Source organism: Saimiri boliviensis, chromosome 2, assembly GCF_048565385.1.
Source record: "Saimiri boliviensis isolate mSaiBol1 chromosome 2, mSaiBol1.pri, whole genome shotgun sequence".
Taxonomy (NCBI): domain Eukaryota; kingdom Metazoa; phylum Chordata; class Mammalia; order Primates; family Cebidae; genus Saimiri; species Saimiri boliviensis.
Window position 1 is genome coordinate 173864141 of NC_133450.1, and position 18155 is coordinate 173882295.

The following is an 18155-nucleotide window of genomic DNA, read 5'->3' on the forward strand; positions in this document are numbered from 1 at the left end:
TCTGTTTTTAAAAGAGAAACCAGAACATTTTGTACCCCCAACATCCCTGCAGTAGTTTTTACTTGTAGCAGTTCTGAATCTTGGCAACACATTAAAATTATCTATAGAGTTTTTAAAAACTGCTAATAGACAAACTTCATTGCAAGCAAGTCTAAGGTAACAGACCTGGGCAATAGTCTTAAGAGCTCTGCAGATAATCTAGCTTTTAACCAAGATTAGGAACCACTGCTTTATAGCAGTGCATTAGAATTTCCTGCAGGGCTGTGTATTAGATCCGGGTTAGGGCCTGAGAATTTGCATTTCTAACAAGTTCCCAGTTACTTTTAACTGGTAAGGCATCAAATTTTGAGAATCACCATGAATGCAGTCTTAAAAAAAATCATTTGAGTGTAACTGATGGTCTGATTGTTACTCTTTTTTTAATAAAAATAATTGCTGGAGATACATAGTTGGGTTAAAATTAAAGAATAGCATCATGTATGTGGTTCCTTTTATGCTAAAAAGATTGATATTTCTGTATTGTTTGCATTTTTTTACAATGAGCGTTTAAATACATATTTTTTTGAGATAAGAGTTTTGCTCTTATTGCCCAGGCTGGAGTGCAGTGGCATAATCTTGGCTCACTACAACTGCCTCCTCCTAGGTTCAAGTGATTCTCCTTCCTTAGCTTCCCGAGTAGCTGGGATTACAGGCGTGCAGCACCATGTCTGGATAATTTTGTATTTTTAGTAGAGATGGTGTTTCTCCATGTTGGTCAGGCTGGTCTTGAACTCCTGACCTGAGGTGAGCTGCCCGCCTTCGCCTCCCAAAGTGCTGGGATTACAGGCATGAGCCTCCGTGCTTGGCCTTAAATTTTATTTAAATATTTTCTTGGAGGAAAAAGCCACGTAATAACTAAGAACTGTATAGTAGTTAATAATTTAAAAAGTTGATCAGTTCGCAATTACTAGTAGTCTTTTTGAACTATTTAAAATAACTCATGGTTGTGCTTTTTTTTGTGAGGGGGTTAAACCCCATTCTTTGAGAAGCCTTCAAATTTCAGATTTTGTGTTTTATATAGTCTCTTTGGGTATCTTAATGGAAGTAGCTCAAATAAAAGGATTCATCTGCATTCAATAGAAATTTTACGCATGTTCAGTTTGGATCGCTGTTACGATGGAAGGAATGTTTCCTTTTTCTCGTTGTAAATATGCTGGAAAACACGGAACCATACAATGAGAGTAATGGAGTACGTGGAAACAGGGAGAGACAGCGCTTATGGGCTGGGGTAGTATTGGAGGAAATGGAACTTTCCAGGCTTGGAAAGAGAGCAGCGGTAGCAGGAGCAGGAGGTGGCCTGTGACCTCTAGGAATTGAAGGATCAAGGGGATGGATATGATAGAGCTACTGGATTCAGGAGCTTGGCCAATGTCACAGAGCTGTTAAATGGCAGAGTCCATTCCCAGATTTGGATCTCTGAGACTCCTGAGTCCATTTTGTTTTCTGCAAAAATGTTAGGTAAAGGCAGGGATATGTCGGTTCTGATGAACCAATTCTGCAACAAATGGAGCAAGTGATCATTTTGTGACAATAATGGATCCTGAAAAAGGTCTCTAGATGGTATTGGCTTCTTTGCTGCTATATTCAGATATTGAAAATGTGTGGTCCTGAAATGACAGCTTCCCATGTGACTTTCTATGTTTTTCAGAAATCATCCTCAGCCTTTGATCACTGTGCTTGAACACAGACCTGATTGCTGGCCGGTATTTTTGCAGCAGCTGACAGCTTTTTTCCAGGAGTGCTCTGAAAGGTAATGCAAAATAAAATAAGGGAGGGAGACAGAATGGTATATGCTAATTTCAGAGCTAGTTTTTTTTTTTTTTTTAGCTTCTTTCGATTATAATATTTTCTCTTGAAGAAATGTCCTAGAGCAGGTTATAGTTTTCTATTTTCTTTTTAAGAGTAAACAAATCTGCCAGATTTATTGGTTGTTTAGATATTGAAAAGAGAAAAGCTATTATTAAAGAGGTGATGCATCAGCAAGTGGTTAGGAAGGTTGGCTAGAAAAATTCAGTAAGCTACTACACAATACATGTAGGAGATAGGTTCTTTCGCCTTGAAATTGGCTGATGAGTTAGTCTCTCCATTAGAAACCTACCACTTGGGATAAAATGCTACCGCCAAGTGGGATCAAGTAGCCACTATATATGCAGTTAGCATACTTTCAGCAAGGCCTTCTGATGGTCCTCAAAGCTACTCCCCTTTCTTCTATCCTTACTACCATGGCACTGGTTCAGGGCCTCATAATCTCTTGCTGTGGTTCCTGCCACCTGTTCCTAATTGGTATCTCTGCCTCCAGTCTTGTCCTGCTCAAATCCATTTTCTAACATCCCTCAGAAGGATCTATCAAGAGAGCAGATCTTACTACATCGCTCCCGTACTTAAGTCTCTGTGGCTGTGGTTTTCAAACGGCACTTGCATTGCGTGGGCTAAGCTTGGAGGATGTGCCTACCCTTTCATCTCTTTTCATAGCACTTACTTGTTGATAGCTTATGGAAGCTTTCTATGGAAAAACAAAAAGGTTTGGTTTCTGAAATAGTTTGAAATTCCCTGGACTGCAGGATAAAATCTAATATGTCATAGTAGCTTAGAATATGATGTAGTTCTAATCTGTCTCACCAGCTTTATCTTCTCTTCTCTTCATCCCACAGTTTATGATTTAGCAGTACACTGACTTGCCTTGTGTTCCACACAGGAGGCAGTGCTGTTTCCTTCTCCATGTTTTTGCTTACTGGTATTTGCTGTATTCTTGAATCTTACCACACTCTCTTCCTGATAAATTTCTTTATTTGAAATCTCTGTTTAGGTGTGTTTTTTTTTGCTCTAGGGTCTTCTCTTACTGCAAGCTGTATTAGGAGTCTCTTTTGCATGGTTGCATAATACGTTGCAGGTGTGATTTCTAACGTCATTATTCTTACAACATTCTAATAATTACTCTCCTCTGTTGACTGTAAAACCTTGAGGGCAGGGACCGTGTTTCATTCTTTTTTTTTTTTTTTTTTTTTTTTTTTTGAGACGGAGTTTCGCTCTTGTTACCCAGGCTGGAGTGCAATGGTGCGATCTCGGCTCACCGCAACCTCCGCCTCCTGGGTTCAGGCAATTCTCCTGCCTCAGCCTCCTGAGTAGCTGGGATTACAGGCACGCACCACCATGCCCAGCTATTTTTTTTGTATTTTTAGTAGAGACGGGGTTTCACCATGTTGACCAAGATGGTCTCGATCTCTTGACCTTGTGATCCACCCGCCTCGGCCTCCCAAAGTGCTGGGATTACAGGCTTGAGCCACCGCGCCCGGCCCATTATTTTTTTTTTTTTTGAGGCAGAGTGTCGCTCTTGTTACCCAGGCTGGAGTGCAATGGCGCGATCTCGGCTCACTGCAACCTCCGCCTCCTGGGTTCAGGCAATTCTCCTGCCTCAGCCTCCTGAGTAGCTGGGACTACAGGCACGCGCCACCATGCCCAGCTAATTTTTTGTATTTTTAGTAGAGACGGGGCTTCACCACGTTGACCAGGATGGTCTCGATCTCTCGACCTCGTGATCCACCCGCCTCAGCCTCCCAAAATGCTGGGATTACAGACTTGAGCCACCGCGCCCGGCCGCATTATTCTTTGTATTAATAATGCCTGGCACATTTCTAGGTTCTTTATAAATGTTGAATTTCATTAAATGAGGGCCCTGAATTAGAAGGGCTCAGGTAGTGGTTTGTAGAGTACCTTACAATATATAATATCACTACATACTAAGTACCATCACACAAAGTCATGATAAAAGTACCATTATTCTAGGTAATGCCTGAGTTACATTCCCCACACCAGTTACGTTCTTGCTTTTGAAGGTTTTATAGTATCCTATAGATACAGGTTCTTAGAACACTCTGTTCTAAGTCCATAGTTTCAGTTTTACACAGAATTTCTAGGTAGGATGTACTGCCACTGAAAGTTTTAAAGAGATATAGTAGACTTTGCGTTTTAGTCAGTTTGGGCTGCTGTAACAAAATACCATAGACTGGGTGGCTTATAAATAACAGAAATTTATTTCTCACAGTTTTGGAGGCTGGGAAGTCCAAGATCACGGTATTGGAAGATTGGGGGTCTGGTAAGGGCCTACTTCTGGTCCTCAGAGGGCCATTTTTTCTGTCTATACTCACATGGTGGAAGAAGCAAGAGACTTCTCTTAGACCTCTTTTATAGGGTCACTAATCTCATTCATGAGGGCTCTATTCTCGTAATCTACTAATCTCCCAAAGATGTCACTTCCTAATACCTTTGGGGTTGAGATTTCAAAATATGAATTTGGGGCGACATAAATATTCAATCCATAGCACCGTGTAATTGGCTGCTAGTGAGAAAAATTTATGTAACAATTGAATGAATAGCTCAAAATGAACATCATCCTGTGTTCCCTCATGTAGGATTGCATTTTCAAAGGCAAGACAATATTTAGTAAGACTTTGTTCAACTCTGTCAGAAACAAACAAAAAATCCAAAGAAATTTATAAACACATTTGTTTAATGAAATTTCTCTCTGTTGCTAAATAAATTGAAATGCTTTATAAAAGGTGCTGCTGCTGCTGTGCTGTTTTCATTATTGAGCTCATTTATAGGTTAGTGCTTAAGAATGCATTACTTTTCCAATGCCTTACTTAGTAAATAATAAATGTACTCTTATCTACTTTTATCTCAAAGGTATATTTTAACTGTGACTTAGAAGTAGTTATTCTAACTTGTCCAGATATCATGAGGAAAAAATATTATTAATTGACTGGTTTACTTATTGATAATCTTTTAATGACTCAGTTCTTTTCCTTAAGTTCTTAGGTGTTAGCATAGGCTATCTAGAGCCATCTGAAATTCTAAATTATTTTGTATTTATTTACAAAGAATAATTTCAATATCCTCACTTCTACTTTTGCACTATGGGATTATTCCTTGCAGTATGAAATTGATAATTCTGGCTGCAGACTTAGTTTCCTGAGATATAATTTTAGGGCCTGTTAACTCAGTCTGTTGTTTGGAAGGTAATAGAGCTACTCGGGGTGCTGAGGCTTGAGAATTACTTGAGCCCAGGAGGCTGAGGTTGCAGTTAGCAGAGATTGTACCACTACAGTTCAACCTGGGTGACAGAGCAAGACCTTGTCTTAAAAAAAAAAAAAAAAAAAAAAAAGTAATGGAGAAGGCAGGTTGTTAAGAATATGAGTAGCGATTCACAACTATGGAGAGAAAGCAAAGTGTTGTTGGGATAGCTAGCTATTTATGTTCATTTTTAATACTATGTATATGTCCTATAATGACAGTGTATCTTAATGCTAGATTTTTTTGGGGGATATTACAATTAGTATTTTTAAGAGATGGAAGTCTGCTAAGTTGCCCAGGCTGGACAGGAGCTCCTGGGCTCAAGTGATCCTCCTATCTGAGCCTTCTGAGTAGCTGGGACTGCAGGCATACACCTCTGCACCCAGTATTTGGTTAATATTTTATAATTATGTTCTGCATTCATTTATTGAAGGCCTGTGATGTTAAGACTTCCCTTTAACCTTTCAGGAACTGAGAATTTGAGAATTGTGCAAATTGATAATATCATGGATTTTAGGCCTGGATACTTTAAGATTATCCAATCTAATTTTTCAGGTGAGAGAACTGAGGAGAGCAACATTAAGTTCATCATCTCATGATGAACTTAATGTAAAGACTTGTGTGTAGGTACATGAACAATTGGTTACATTTTTTAACATTTTAAATCACTTTGGGATTTCAGATTGTCTGTTGTATTTTTAATATTCCTTTTTTCCTAAGCCCCTGGTAATTTCATACTTACTGAAGTGATCGTCACATACCACATAGGAAATACAGAATCTAAAATCAGAACAGATTAAGCAAAGGGAATTTTTAAATAGTATATTGTCCTTAAGGAAGTTCAACATTGTGCTCCTGATGTCAAATCATAATGGCATCTTGGAAATGTATTTTTTTTACGTGAACCTTAAATTTCACCTTCAGCATCTCAAAGTAGAAAAAAACTGATAAGCTGTTCATGGATGCTGTTGACACCTGAGTGGTATTTATTCTTTGGGGAATACATTATTAAAGAGAGATGAAGAAGGAAGTTTCTTAAATTTCTTTGCTGGAAACTTTGTGTTTCATACATACATTACCTGATTTTTTTTACCCATCTTTTTTTTAGTTTTCTGAAGTAGAAGGTGTGATAAAGATGTATGTTTCAGTAAGAACTATGAACTTAAAAGTTATATTGATTTTTATAGATTGTATAAGTATTTGAGCTTATGATTTAAAAAAAATGTCTTCAGACTGTGAGCTCTGTGAGAGCAAGAATTTAATCTATTTTTATTTCTTGCTTTGTTTCCAGCATGTAGATGAGTGACTGGTATACTGTAGGTGGGCAATAAGTTTTACCAAGTGAGTAAATGAATGAATGAGTAAGATTTAATTGGCTTGTTAACTTTTACATTTTTATTAATGTTAATGGCATTTTGAAATCACATTGCAATGAAACGTATGGTGTTATAAGATTATGTCATCAAGTGTGATTTATTTTTAGAAAAATCTTTTTTATTTTCTATTTTAGTTTCAGGGGTACGTGTGCAGGTGTGTTTGAAGAGCATATTGTGTGGTGCTGAGGTTTGGTCTTTTATTGATCCTGTCACCCAGTAGTGAACAAAATACCTAACAGGAAAATTTTCAGCTGTTGTCGCTCTTCCCTCCCACCTTTCTTTGGAGTTCCCCAGTGTTTGTTGTTACGATCTTTGTCTGTGTGACCCAGGGTTTAGCTCCCACTTAAAAATGCAAACAGTCAAGCATAATTTAAATACCATTTCTTCCATGAAGTAACTGCACTTTATACCATTATTTTGGCAGTTTTCACTTTCTGTCTTCTAGTTGATGACCACAACTGATTGTCTCTGTTAGACCATGTGCTTCTTGAGGATAGATAATTCTTATTTTGTCTTTCTATCTTATCTAATCATTCCTTACATATAATAACTGTGAAAAACAGTACAAAATAAAAACATGATATTTAATTGCATGCTAATCATAAAACTACTCTGTAACTTAGTATAACTGAATTAATTAAATGAGCATCTCTTTGAAAGCCTAGTATATACAGTTATTGGTGATAATAGCAGTAAACAGAAATCTATGGCCTTACTTGGTGTATAGTCTGGCAGGGGATATAGATATTAAATATGTAATGATAACAGCCTGTAGTGTCAGCTACTTGGGAGACTGAGGCAGGAGGGTTACGTGAGCCCAGAAATTCAAGACTGCAGTACACTACTACTGTGCCTATAAATAGCTGTTGTATTCCAGCCTGGGCAATGCAGCAAGACCCTAGGAGAAATACCTGATGTAGGTGACGGGGCAATGGATGTAGCAAACCACCACCACGGCACGTGCATACCTGTGTAACAAACCTTCACAATCTGCACATGTACCCCAGAACTTAAAGTATAATTAAAAAAAAAAATAGCTGGGTATGGTGGTGCCTGCCTGTAATCTCAGCAATTCAGGAGGCAAGGCTGGAGAATCGCTTAAACCTGGGAGGCAGAGGTTGCTGTAAGCTGAGAATACACCATTGCACTCTCCAGCCTGAGTGACAAGAATGAAACTCCACCTCAAAAAAAAAAAAAAAGTAATGACAATAAAGCATTGTACTATAAAAGCACATCTTATATTACCTGATCAAGGTGAGGTGTGAAGGAAGGACCTGAGAAAGTAATTTTATAGCAGTTAACTGAAGGATGGTAGAAACCAGGGAGGGAAAGAAATAGTAAGGGTAGGAGGGGAGAATATTACATGTAGAGGAAATGGCAAGTGAGAAGAAAGTCCAGATGGCTTGGTTAAAGACCTGAACAGAGTTGAATGTGGTCTAGTGGTGAATGAAGAACAAGAAGTGAAGATGGAAAGATAAACAGAGGACACATGATGGAGAGTGTGTGTGAATTGGGCTAGATACTGTTTAGGCTGGCTAATGACGTGACCATATTTTAATTTTTCATGATCATTCTAGTATTTTACTGACTTTGGACTAAGTGTTTTCAGGATATAATAAAATATAAATAGATAAAAAAGATTTGTAGGGTGGGAAATGCTTAAGAAGACCTTGGCAAATTACTTCACCCCTCTCTCCTTCAGTTTCTTTATCTGTGTTGTGGGGATAATACTATTTTTTATTTCATAGGGTTGTGGTGAGGATTCAATGGATTTAAAGACATAAAATGCAGTAACTTGAACACTGTAAGGGTTAAAATGTTAACCGTCATCATAATCATCTTGGGATGTTTGTCTGGATTTGTTTTACGTAGCTCCTCCCCTGTAGATTTTATCCAACAACTCATGTTTATGTCATAATCCTCGAGAGGTGATCCTGACATCTGTAATTCTAGAAAGGTTGTCAGGTGATTTTTTTTCTTTTAAAGACAGAGTCTTGGTCTGTCGCCAGGCTGCAGTACAGTGGTGTGATCTCGGCTCGCTACAACCTCCACTTCCTGGGTTCAAGTTATTCTCCTGCCTCAGCCTCCTGAGGAGCTGGTACTACAGGTGCATGCCACCATGGCCAGCTGATTTTTGTATTTTTAGTAGAGACAATGTTTCACCATGTTGGCCAGGATGGTCTTGATCTCCCGATCTCATGATCTGCCCACCTTGGCCTCCCAGAGTGCTAGGATTACAGGCATGAGCCACTTTGCCCAGACCAGATGATTCTTATGGTCAGTGATTTTGGAGATGTAGTTGCTATTCTATTGTGCAGATAGCTCTTGATGTTGGGCATGTAGCTTACAGTCTCCAGGTGTTGAATAATTTTTCCTCAGTGTACAAAGAACTTTTTGGCATAGATGTAGGCAGGTCATAGTGGAATAGAAGAATCTTAAAAAGAACTTATACTTGATAATATGGTAGTTTGTTATGTCATGAACTGTAAGTTGTTATTTGCCACTTGTCTGCTTGATAATGTGTTTAACTGAATGACTGTCTAATGTATTTCATGTCTTATAGGTCAGAAATTTCATGCATTCAAATAATGGCACCATTTCTGTGGTATCTGTATTGTGAACCATCTCAGTTACAAGAGTATGCTAAACTTCGACTAACCCTGCTGAAAGTCTTACTTCAACCCCGGGTTCTTTGTGACAAAGAACAACCGTCAATACTGGAACAGCAGATACTTCAACTGTGTTGTGACATGGTTCCATATTTGCAGGTAATGTCTTCGTTCTCTTCCACAAATCTAGCATCAGTTAAGTGTTGTTATTGTCATAGATAAGGTAGTTCTAGAACATATGTGATATGGCCAACTCAAGACATGATCCTTATTCTAGAAATGCCTAAAATCTGTTTGGGGAAGATGAAAGAAATAAAATACAGATTTAATATGAATATATTATGTTCTATGCTAATTCACAAAAATTATAAATCAACATAATCGATTTTGGGATTAGCAGGCATGAAACCTTTCCTTCTCAAAGGTTTTGAGTTGAGTTTCTTTTCAGTAGACATTGAGACAGTAACAAGGAAAAAAAAGACCTGTGTGCAAATTGAAAATAAAGGTGTGTCTCAGGGCGTAAACAGCTCTGAGAATGCAAAGCCTGGCCAGCCGATGAGTACCAGCTAGATTCTGGTTTCCACATGTACCCTTGCAACATATGCAGCAGCTCTCAGGGATACTGCTCTTGAGAAGCACACATGTAGTAAATGAGTTAGGACAAGTACTGTATATATATTCTTAAAATTCAAAATAGAAAGATGAAAGGTGATTAACAGAAGCATGGATAAAACAGAGTTCAGGGGAAAGAGAAATTTAAGTCATTGTCTCTGTAACTGCATATGAAGTAAATCCAGTTGCTCAGGTGTTGTGGTTTTAGTGTAGTGATTCATTTATCAGTCAGTCTCTTCCCATCATCTAGGTTTGCTATTTGCCTGGAATCTGCGCACCATGCTGCTTAGCTGATGGAAGGAATCTGTGAACGTATTTCAAAGTGATCACTTGAGGTCACACATGACCTGCTTTAAGTTTGTGTTAGCAAGGAGTGACTAGAGTAAATCCTTCCTTTGTGACTCACAGATAGACTTTCCTGTAATCAAGGCAGAGAACATTTAATTAAAATGAATTCTCCTGTGACTTTTCCAAAGCTTTTGTTTTGTGTGGGCAATAAAGCAATGTATAGGCAGAACGTCTTGAACTAGGGTACATTTTTTCACACCATGGCTGCATTACTCTGTTCTGTGCTCCTTGACAAATGTTTGTCTTCATCTTATAAACCTGTATTGACAAGTTAAATGCTTTTAGAAATAAGCTCTGTGGAATATTTCTGGGAATCAGCTTTTTAACCTAACAGTCATGGGAGAAAAAAGGGATATATCCTTTGGAACTACTGGAACTAGCGACATAAGCATACTTACTCAGTTTAACAAATCGGCTTACTAGAATGAAGTGTTGGGAGGATTGGAAGTGGTCTTAGAGGTAATATAATCCATTCCCCACCCAATACACTTGTTGCTTATACTCTCTGAAACATGACTATCTCATGGCTAATGGAATATTTTAGTGATAGAGGAAGCACACTATTTTGCAAGGCAACCATTTTTTTAGCAAGTACTTATTGACCTTCATTTTTTGAATTACTTACTCATTTCCATTCTTCTCAGAACAAAATGAAATAAGGTTTTAAGAAAACCCACCTGTATCCTATTTTGTCTTGTTTTTCTCTCTTCTTTCCTTCCCATTTTTCCTTCCTTCCCTCCTCACCTCCCTCCCTTCCTTATTTTTTCTTCACTTTCCTAATATCCCCATTGCAAATGGTTTCCAGATTTTTCCGTTTTGTTTTGCCAGGAATTTTCTACTTTTTTGGTGCTCAAATATGCTATGAAATGATCTTCTTAGAGCTAACTACAATGCTGTTGATTTATCCTGAGCACTAGGATAGAATCACATTTAAATGTTAAAAAACAAGTTTTAGAAGTAACCATGCAACCCTGTTGACCTATGATGAAAGAATGGTCAATGAAACGCATATTTCTATTTCTTATGCCAGATGCGCTTTCATTTTATATTTGTGGAATTGTCTTTTTCATTTTAATTGTGACTCCTGTCATCTCACATATTACCTATTCTATTAAATAATATATTTGCACACAAAGACAGAACGTTACTTCAAAATTATTCTTGTCTAGAATTTTGATAATGTTAAAGATTAGAGAGCCTTTAATGCTAGCTTGCTGAGGTTGTCTTTTGGATTTTTTTTTATTTTGGAAAATTAGAAATGAGTACATAAATGCACCCAAGGAAATATTTTGTCAAATAAACATTAGGCTTTATTTTAAATCTGTGTCTTCTCTGTGGCCTTTTGACTTTCCTACTGTATGTTTGCAAGAGAGCAAAATAATTTATACCAGATTGTTTATGTTTATTTTTTATAACAATATTTTCTTTTTCTTCTCTTTGATCTTTTAATATCTTTCTTCTCTTATTTGCTAGAAACTAATTTTTCTCTCTGTGTATAACTAATAGTCATTTGGGTTATTATGTTGATAACCACTGGTAAAAGGTACAGCTGGTCAACTGTAGGCTTTCTTCTTGATGAATTTAACAGACACAAGGCTCCTGATTGAAGCAGATGGTCCATTGTTTATAATCTCTGGGAAATGCCAATGTGTCTGTGAGCAGGACCATATCCTTAATACCAGCTCCAGAATTTTGATCAGAACAGCTGGGTTTGAATTGAATTGGGATTTTCAAGAGCACCCAAGTCCTTCCTATCTAATACATTAGCCTGTTAAGAAGACACTCTACCATTTGAATATGGTGTTTTACTATGTCTGCCAAGTGTGGAAATGATACTCTCAGTTAAGGCTGTCTGAGCAAATACCTTGCAGATAAAGGGCTTAGTAGCATGTTAGAATAACATGCTGAGCCATTACTGTCAGGTATCTATGTTGGAATTGTAGAAAGGTGAGTTTGTTTGGAGAATTCAAAACCAAACTCAATTTCCCCCAACACTTTGGCACTGTCATGTAACGTGTTTTAAGACGTCTGCACTCAGAGAAGCTAGAAAAATGAAGAAAAAGAAATTTGTGCCAGTCAGCAGTAACAAAAACAGTAGCAAATTGGAGTTTGGTAAATGAGGAAAGAGTAAGGTGCACTTTTATAGTTAACCCTTCATTGAATTGTGTAACTTTTTTCATCTCCTTTAAGTCTTTATGGGTTTAGAGAAAAACTTTTATTGTTGAAAGCTTCTTGTGTAGCTTCAAACTATTCTTTGGTTTGTGTATTTTTAAAGATCATATAATGACTTTTTTAACAGATAAAAGATTTGATGCAGACAACTGAAGCGATGCTGTTTATTGAGGAAGTATATTTAAGCCTTTTGTGTCATCCTGCTTTCTGGAAAACTCAGCTTATCCAGCTGACTCTTCAGCTGCTGTGTGTCTGTGAAGTCAGCTTAAAGATAACTGGAGAATGTTCATCTTTAATTCACCTTTTAGAGAAAAGTGTTGAACTCCTGAAGGAGGTAAGAATAGTAGTATATTATACTGTTCATGCATTGTTATAAAGAAATACCTGACACTTGGTAATTTATAAAGAAAAGAGGTTTAATTGGCTTACGGTTTGGGAGGCGGTACAGCGTGCACGGTGCTGGCATTTGGTTAGCCTCTGGGGAGGCCTCAGGAAACTAACAATCATGGCAGAAGGTGAAGTGGGAGCCAGCACTTCGAATGGCTGAAGCAGGAGAGAGAGAGAGAGAGAGGAGTGGGGAGATGCTACACACTTTTAAGCAACCGGATCTCAATCACTATCACAGGAACAGCACCAGGAGGATTGCCCTAAACCATTCATGAGAAACACCTTTGTGATCCAGTCAGCTCCACCAGACCCCACTTCCAATACTGGGGATTACAGTTTGACATGAGATTTGGGCGGGGGCACAGATCCAAACCATATCAGATAGACATTTTAGTATGTCAGTTAGCACTCATGTGAATTTTTCAGTAACTGGGTGGATGTACTCATTGAGTTTGCATATCCGAGGCATTTTGATCTAACACCGTTAAAGCATACTGCTACTGCACTACTACTAATACCATTTGTAAGAAAAAGAAATCCTTAAAATACTCTTCAGAGCATCAATTAAAGATCACCACTCTGACTTTTTTTCATTTATTCATGCAGAGCACAGGTATTGAACATTTACTATATGCCAGGCTTTATGGAATACATAGATGAAAAGGTAAATTTTGTGACCTCAAGAGACTTACCGACATGCTAGTAACTTATTATAGTACAATAGAAAAGATTTTGTTGGGAGTATGTTTAAAGTGTAATGGGAGCACAAGTTTCGGGAGGTAGGGCATGAGATGAGATGCGAAGACTGAATGGAATGTGCCTGGTATAACAGCCTGAAGGGCATTCCAGCTGGAGTACAGCATGTGCCCAAATAAAGAAACATGAGAGAATAGTAGCAAGAGGATGTTAAATATTGTTGAAGGATTAAGGTGTGGCAAATAGGGCTGGGCCTGTCCTCCATGCCACACAAATGAGTTGACATTTTATCTTCTAGGTAATGATACACTGTTTGAGGCCTTTCAGCAGTTCTCATTTTTTAATGTGTGGAAGATCTTTCTCATATGAGGGTGGAGGAGAGTTTGGGCCCACACACCACTAAAAAGGGTAGAAAGTGAGGAGGATGTCTTAGGCAGTTAGGGCTGCCACAGACTGGGTGGCTTAGCCAACAAAAATTTATTTATTGGTTGGGCACAGTGGCTCACACCTGTAATCCCAGCACTTTAGGAAGCCAAGGTGGCAATCATTTGGGATCAGGAGTTCCAGACCAGTCTGACCAACATGGTGAAACTTCGTCTCTACTAAAAATACAATAAAATTAGCTGGGTGTGGTAGTGCACACCAATAATCTACTCGGGATGCTGAGGCAGCAGAATTGCTTGAACATGGGAGGCAGAGGTTACAGTGTGCCAAGACTGCACCACTGCACTCCAGCCTGGGCAACACAGCAGGACTTTGTTTCAAAATACATAAATAAAATAAAATTTTTTCTCAGTTCTGAAGGCTGAAGAGCCCAAGCATGGGGTGCTAGTTGATGCTGTTCCTGGTGAGGACTCATCCTGGCTTGCAGCTGCCTCTCCTCACATGGTAGGGGGAGTATGAGCCCTCTGGTGTCTTTTCTTATGAGGACACTATCCAGATTGGATTAGGGCCCTACCCTGATGACCTCACTTAACCTTAATTACTTCCTTCCTCCAAATACAGTCACATGGGGTTTAGGGCTTCAACAAATACACTTTAAGAGGACACAGTTCAGTCCATAGCAAGGGGCTAATGAGGGAAATGGAAGTGGGAAAAGGAAGACATAGAAGATAGAATCAGTAGGGCTTTATGACTGATGAGACGGTCAAGGAGAAGAGTCGGTTGATAGAATCTCAGCTTCTGTTTTTGGCTACTGTATGATGCCATTCACTTTGAGAAATGGTAGCTGATGTTGGAGGGAAAATGATTAATTTGATTTTAGATATGCTTGGCTTGAAATGTGTATGGATCATAGAGAGTTGGATATATGGTTTTGAAATTCAGGCTAGAGGTCTGGGCTAAAGATGTACATTCGTAGACGTTAATTTTGGGGTGGGGATTTTACACATGGAACTGGATGACAAGGCTGTGGTAGAACTCTGGGGTGGTGATTATTTGGAATTTATTGATAAAGAGGAGTCTGAGAAAATGTCTAGAAGGATCATATATAATCAGCAGAGACAGATGACATGAAAATCAAGGGAAGGAATATCTCAATAAGAAGTCATGGTCAAGAGTGTCATGTGTCATGGACTGATGATATGAGAGTAAGGGGTGGAAAATATTCTCAGGATACAGCACATAAAAGCTTATTGCTAACATTGGAGGGAGATGTTTCAGCAGGCAGGTGGGGATGGGGGTGGGGGTGGGGGTGGGGAAATTGGAATTAAGGGAGTGTGAATGGCAGGTGAGAGAATGAATGCAGATTTTGACAGAATATGGGAGCCCAGGAAGACTCAAGTATTATAAGTCACTTGTCATCATCACTATGATTAGAATGGTTTTACATATACTGGGACTCTAAATAACATCTATTCTACTGTATAGTTATCTATCTTATGTATAGTAGATATATATATATATGTGTGTATATATATATATATAAAAATATATATCAGGTATAAAATCTGACAGATAAAATTATGCTATAATATAGATACTATATAAATGTATATAGATGTTTTATAGATACATATTATATAGAAAGATACAGATCAATATTTTATAGATAAATTGCCACTTCTTTTACTGTAAATATAATATCCCTGGGTAAATCCCGTATTGTTCCTGAGTACTTATGGTAGATTCATGTGAGTAGCAATTATAATTTCTAAGGGTTTAGTCCTTTTTAATATAATTCTCTGACCGTTTTGTGGTATATCTTCCCCTCACCCTTAGCATGTATTTGTTAAGTAGATACTTATGACAAGCACTTTGCTATGGCAATTAGTTGTAAACAGACAAGGTTCATAAAGCTTATGTTTAGTCAAATGGTTCAAACTAGTGTGCATGAAAATCATTAGGCAAAATTTATTCAAAATGCACGTACTTGGGGCCTTATCCCTAATGATAGGGGATTAGCAGGTCTGAGTGAGGCCCACGCATCTCCATTTTAAATTAGTACCCACAGGTGATTTTTATCATTTATTTTGCACATAAAGGAAATAGCACATAGATCAAGACATAGAACTTTGAAACCATCACACAGATGAAGAAATAGAAGTTGCTAGCCACCACCTAAGTTCTCCACAAGCCCAGTCCTAATCATAACCTCCTCTTTCCCCTATCTTGACTTTTACAGTAATCACTTCCTTACATTTCTTTCTAGTTCTTTTCATCTCAGAATGTTTCCCTAATCACCATAATATGTTTTCGTCTATGTGTGTGTATGAGATCTTTTAAGTGTCTTTCCAATTAAAGGTTATCCCCTTTCGTTTCCTCCCCCACTTTTTTTCCCTGCAGTTTATGTACTGAATAACCTGGCTTGTGTGAGTTGGAGAGTTTCTGATCTTCTGGATTTTGCTGATTGCATCCATATGATGCACTTGAATGTGGTAGTCCCCAGTGCCTGGGCCACTGAGGTATTGGTCTGGCCTGTTAGGAACTGGCCCACACACCAGGAGGTGAGCAGCCAGTGAGCCAGCATTACTGCCTGAACTCCACCTCCTGTAAGATCAGTCAACACGTTAAATTCTCATAGGAGCATGAACCCTATTGAACTGTGCATGCAAGGGATATAGGTTGTGTGCTCCTTATAAGAATCTAATTAGGCTGGACATGGTGACTTACACCTGTAATCTCAGCACTTTGAGAGGCTGAGGCAGGCAGATCACGAGGTCAGGAGTTTGAGACCAGCCTGACGAACATGGTGAAACCCCGTCTCTAAAAAATACAAAAATTAGCTGGACCTGGTGGTGCGTGCATGTAATCCCAGCTACTTAGGGAGACTGAGACAGGAGAATCTCTTGAACCTGGGAGGTAGAGTTTTCAGTGAGCCAAGATCATGCCACTACACTCCAGCCTGGCCAACAGAGTGAGACTGTCAAAAAGAAAAAAAAAAAAAGAATCTAAATAATGCCTGATGATCTGAGGCGGGACAGTTTCATCCTGAAAACATCCCTTGCCCATTGTGTGTAGAAAAATTATCTTCCATGAAACCAGCCCCTGGTGCCAAAAAGGTTGGGGACCACTGCTTTCATGCGTTTCTCTGTTCCAATGTAGTTAGCTATAAAGCCTTGATTGGATTCAGGATGTTTTGTTCTTTGTTTCCAAGACTGCAGGGGGTGGTGTGTTATGGCATCAAAAGGCACAATGTATGTATGTTGCTTTTCTTTTAATGATGTTAGTAGTTGTTGATATTCAATGCTGAGTTCTGTTAATTCATTAGGAGTTGCAAAGTGGTAATGTTCTAATCCTGTCATTTTTTCTTCATTTATTAGCTGGAATACTTCCACAAAAAGAAACTCTCCCCCTCCCACCCACAATGACTTACTTTTTGGTTATCCAGTGGTAGAGTTTAAATAGGAAAGTTAGGATAAATGCTTTACTCTTCTCCCTTTCTCTTTATTTACTAATTCTAAAAAGAATTACTATGCATTCATGAATTTAAACATATTTGATGCATTTCAGTCTATCATAGATATTATCCTAATTCAATGTTGAACTGTCCTACTTTGGCCAGGGGGAATCTCGTAATAGATTGGCTCTTGAGTCTAGTTTTTAAAATGTTTTTGATTATAATGTAGAGTTACAGGATACTAATGTCATTTAGAAAAATGAAAAGATTTTCGGTAAGGAAAGGTTCTATTTATGTCTCTCATTTGCCCAATATTTTATCAATATTAGAAGGAAGTAACAATTAGTAGAACTGTCGAAATATTTGTGTAATGCAGTTTTTGTGCCCCATCCCTATTTTAATATTCCTGAGGTTAAAAAAAGGAACCGTAAGAAAATTAATTTGCAAACATATCCTTTGGGCCTATATGTACTATAATTAGAAATAAAATGAAGTAGAATGAAGCAGTCTTATGTATTTTGAGACCATACCTACATTTCTGTTTCACTGGGTTTATCAGCTGGATATTTTGTTCAAATATTAGATGAACTTTTTTCCCCACTCTGTTCTCTTTCTACGCTTATAGCAGAGTTGTATTACTGTACATAGAAAATGTATTTATTTTTTAGGTTGCTTTAGTTTTTGTGGATTTGGTCTTAATTGAGCCATTGTTAGCCTGATTTGAATAATCATAACTTAAGGTGCTTTCCGTTTCAAGCAAAATAAATGTACCCTGCACTTCAAAATGAGGCCAAAATGATGCTCACTCAGAGAGATTGGGTAGCTCTCAAAGCGAAGAATGAGTGAAACATCCAACATTGGGAAGGGTCAGAAACTTGTGGTTTCTAAGATGCCACTAGCTGATGACTTAATTCCAACCACTTTTCTTCACTGTGTATCTCAGGTTAAGTTTTCAGATTTTGTAGGAAAAATGATCTGTTTGGTTCATTCTGGCTTGATCAAGCTCTG

The 18155-nt window shown here is 38.2% G+C and overlaps 1 protein-coding gene across 6 annotated transcripts in view; it reads left to right on the forward strand.

Annotated features, from left to right (window-relative positions):
• FOCAD (focadhesin) overlaps positions 1 to 18155 on the forward strand; it is a 312140-nt gene that overhangs the window by 71064 nt on the left and 222921 nt on the right. For 4 of the 6 annotated variants that reach the window (XM_074394918.1, XM_003928127.4, XM_074394919.1 and 1 more), the window contains 3 exons: positions 1688 to 1789; positions 9049 to 9253; positions 12354 to 12560. In XM_074394918.1, the coding sequence (XP_074251019.1) occupies positions 1688 to 1789; positions 9049 to 9253; positions 12354 to 12560 (514 nt within the window). Of the gene's footprint in view, positions 1 to 1687; positions 1790 to 5581; positions 5665 to 6400; positions 6451 to 9048; positions 9254 to 12353; positions 12561 to 18155 lie in introns of those variants that run through there. The other 2 variants (XM_074394921.1, XM_074394922.1) reach the window with 2 other exon arrangements.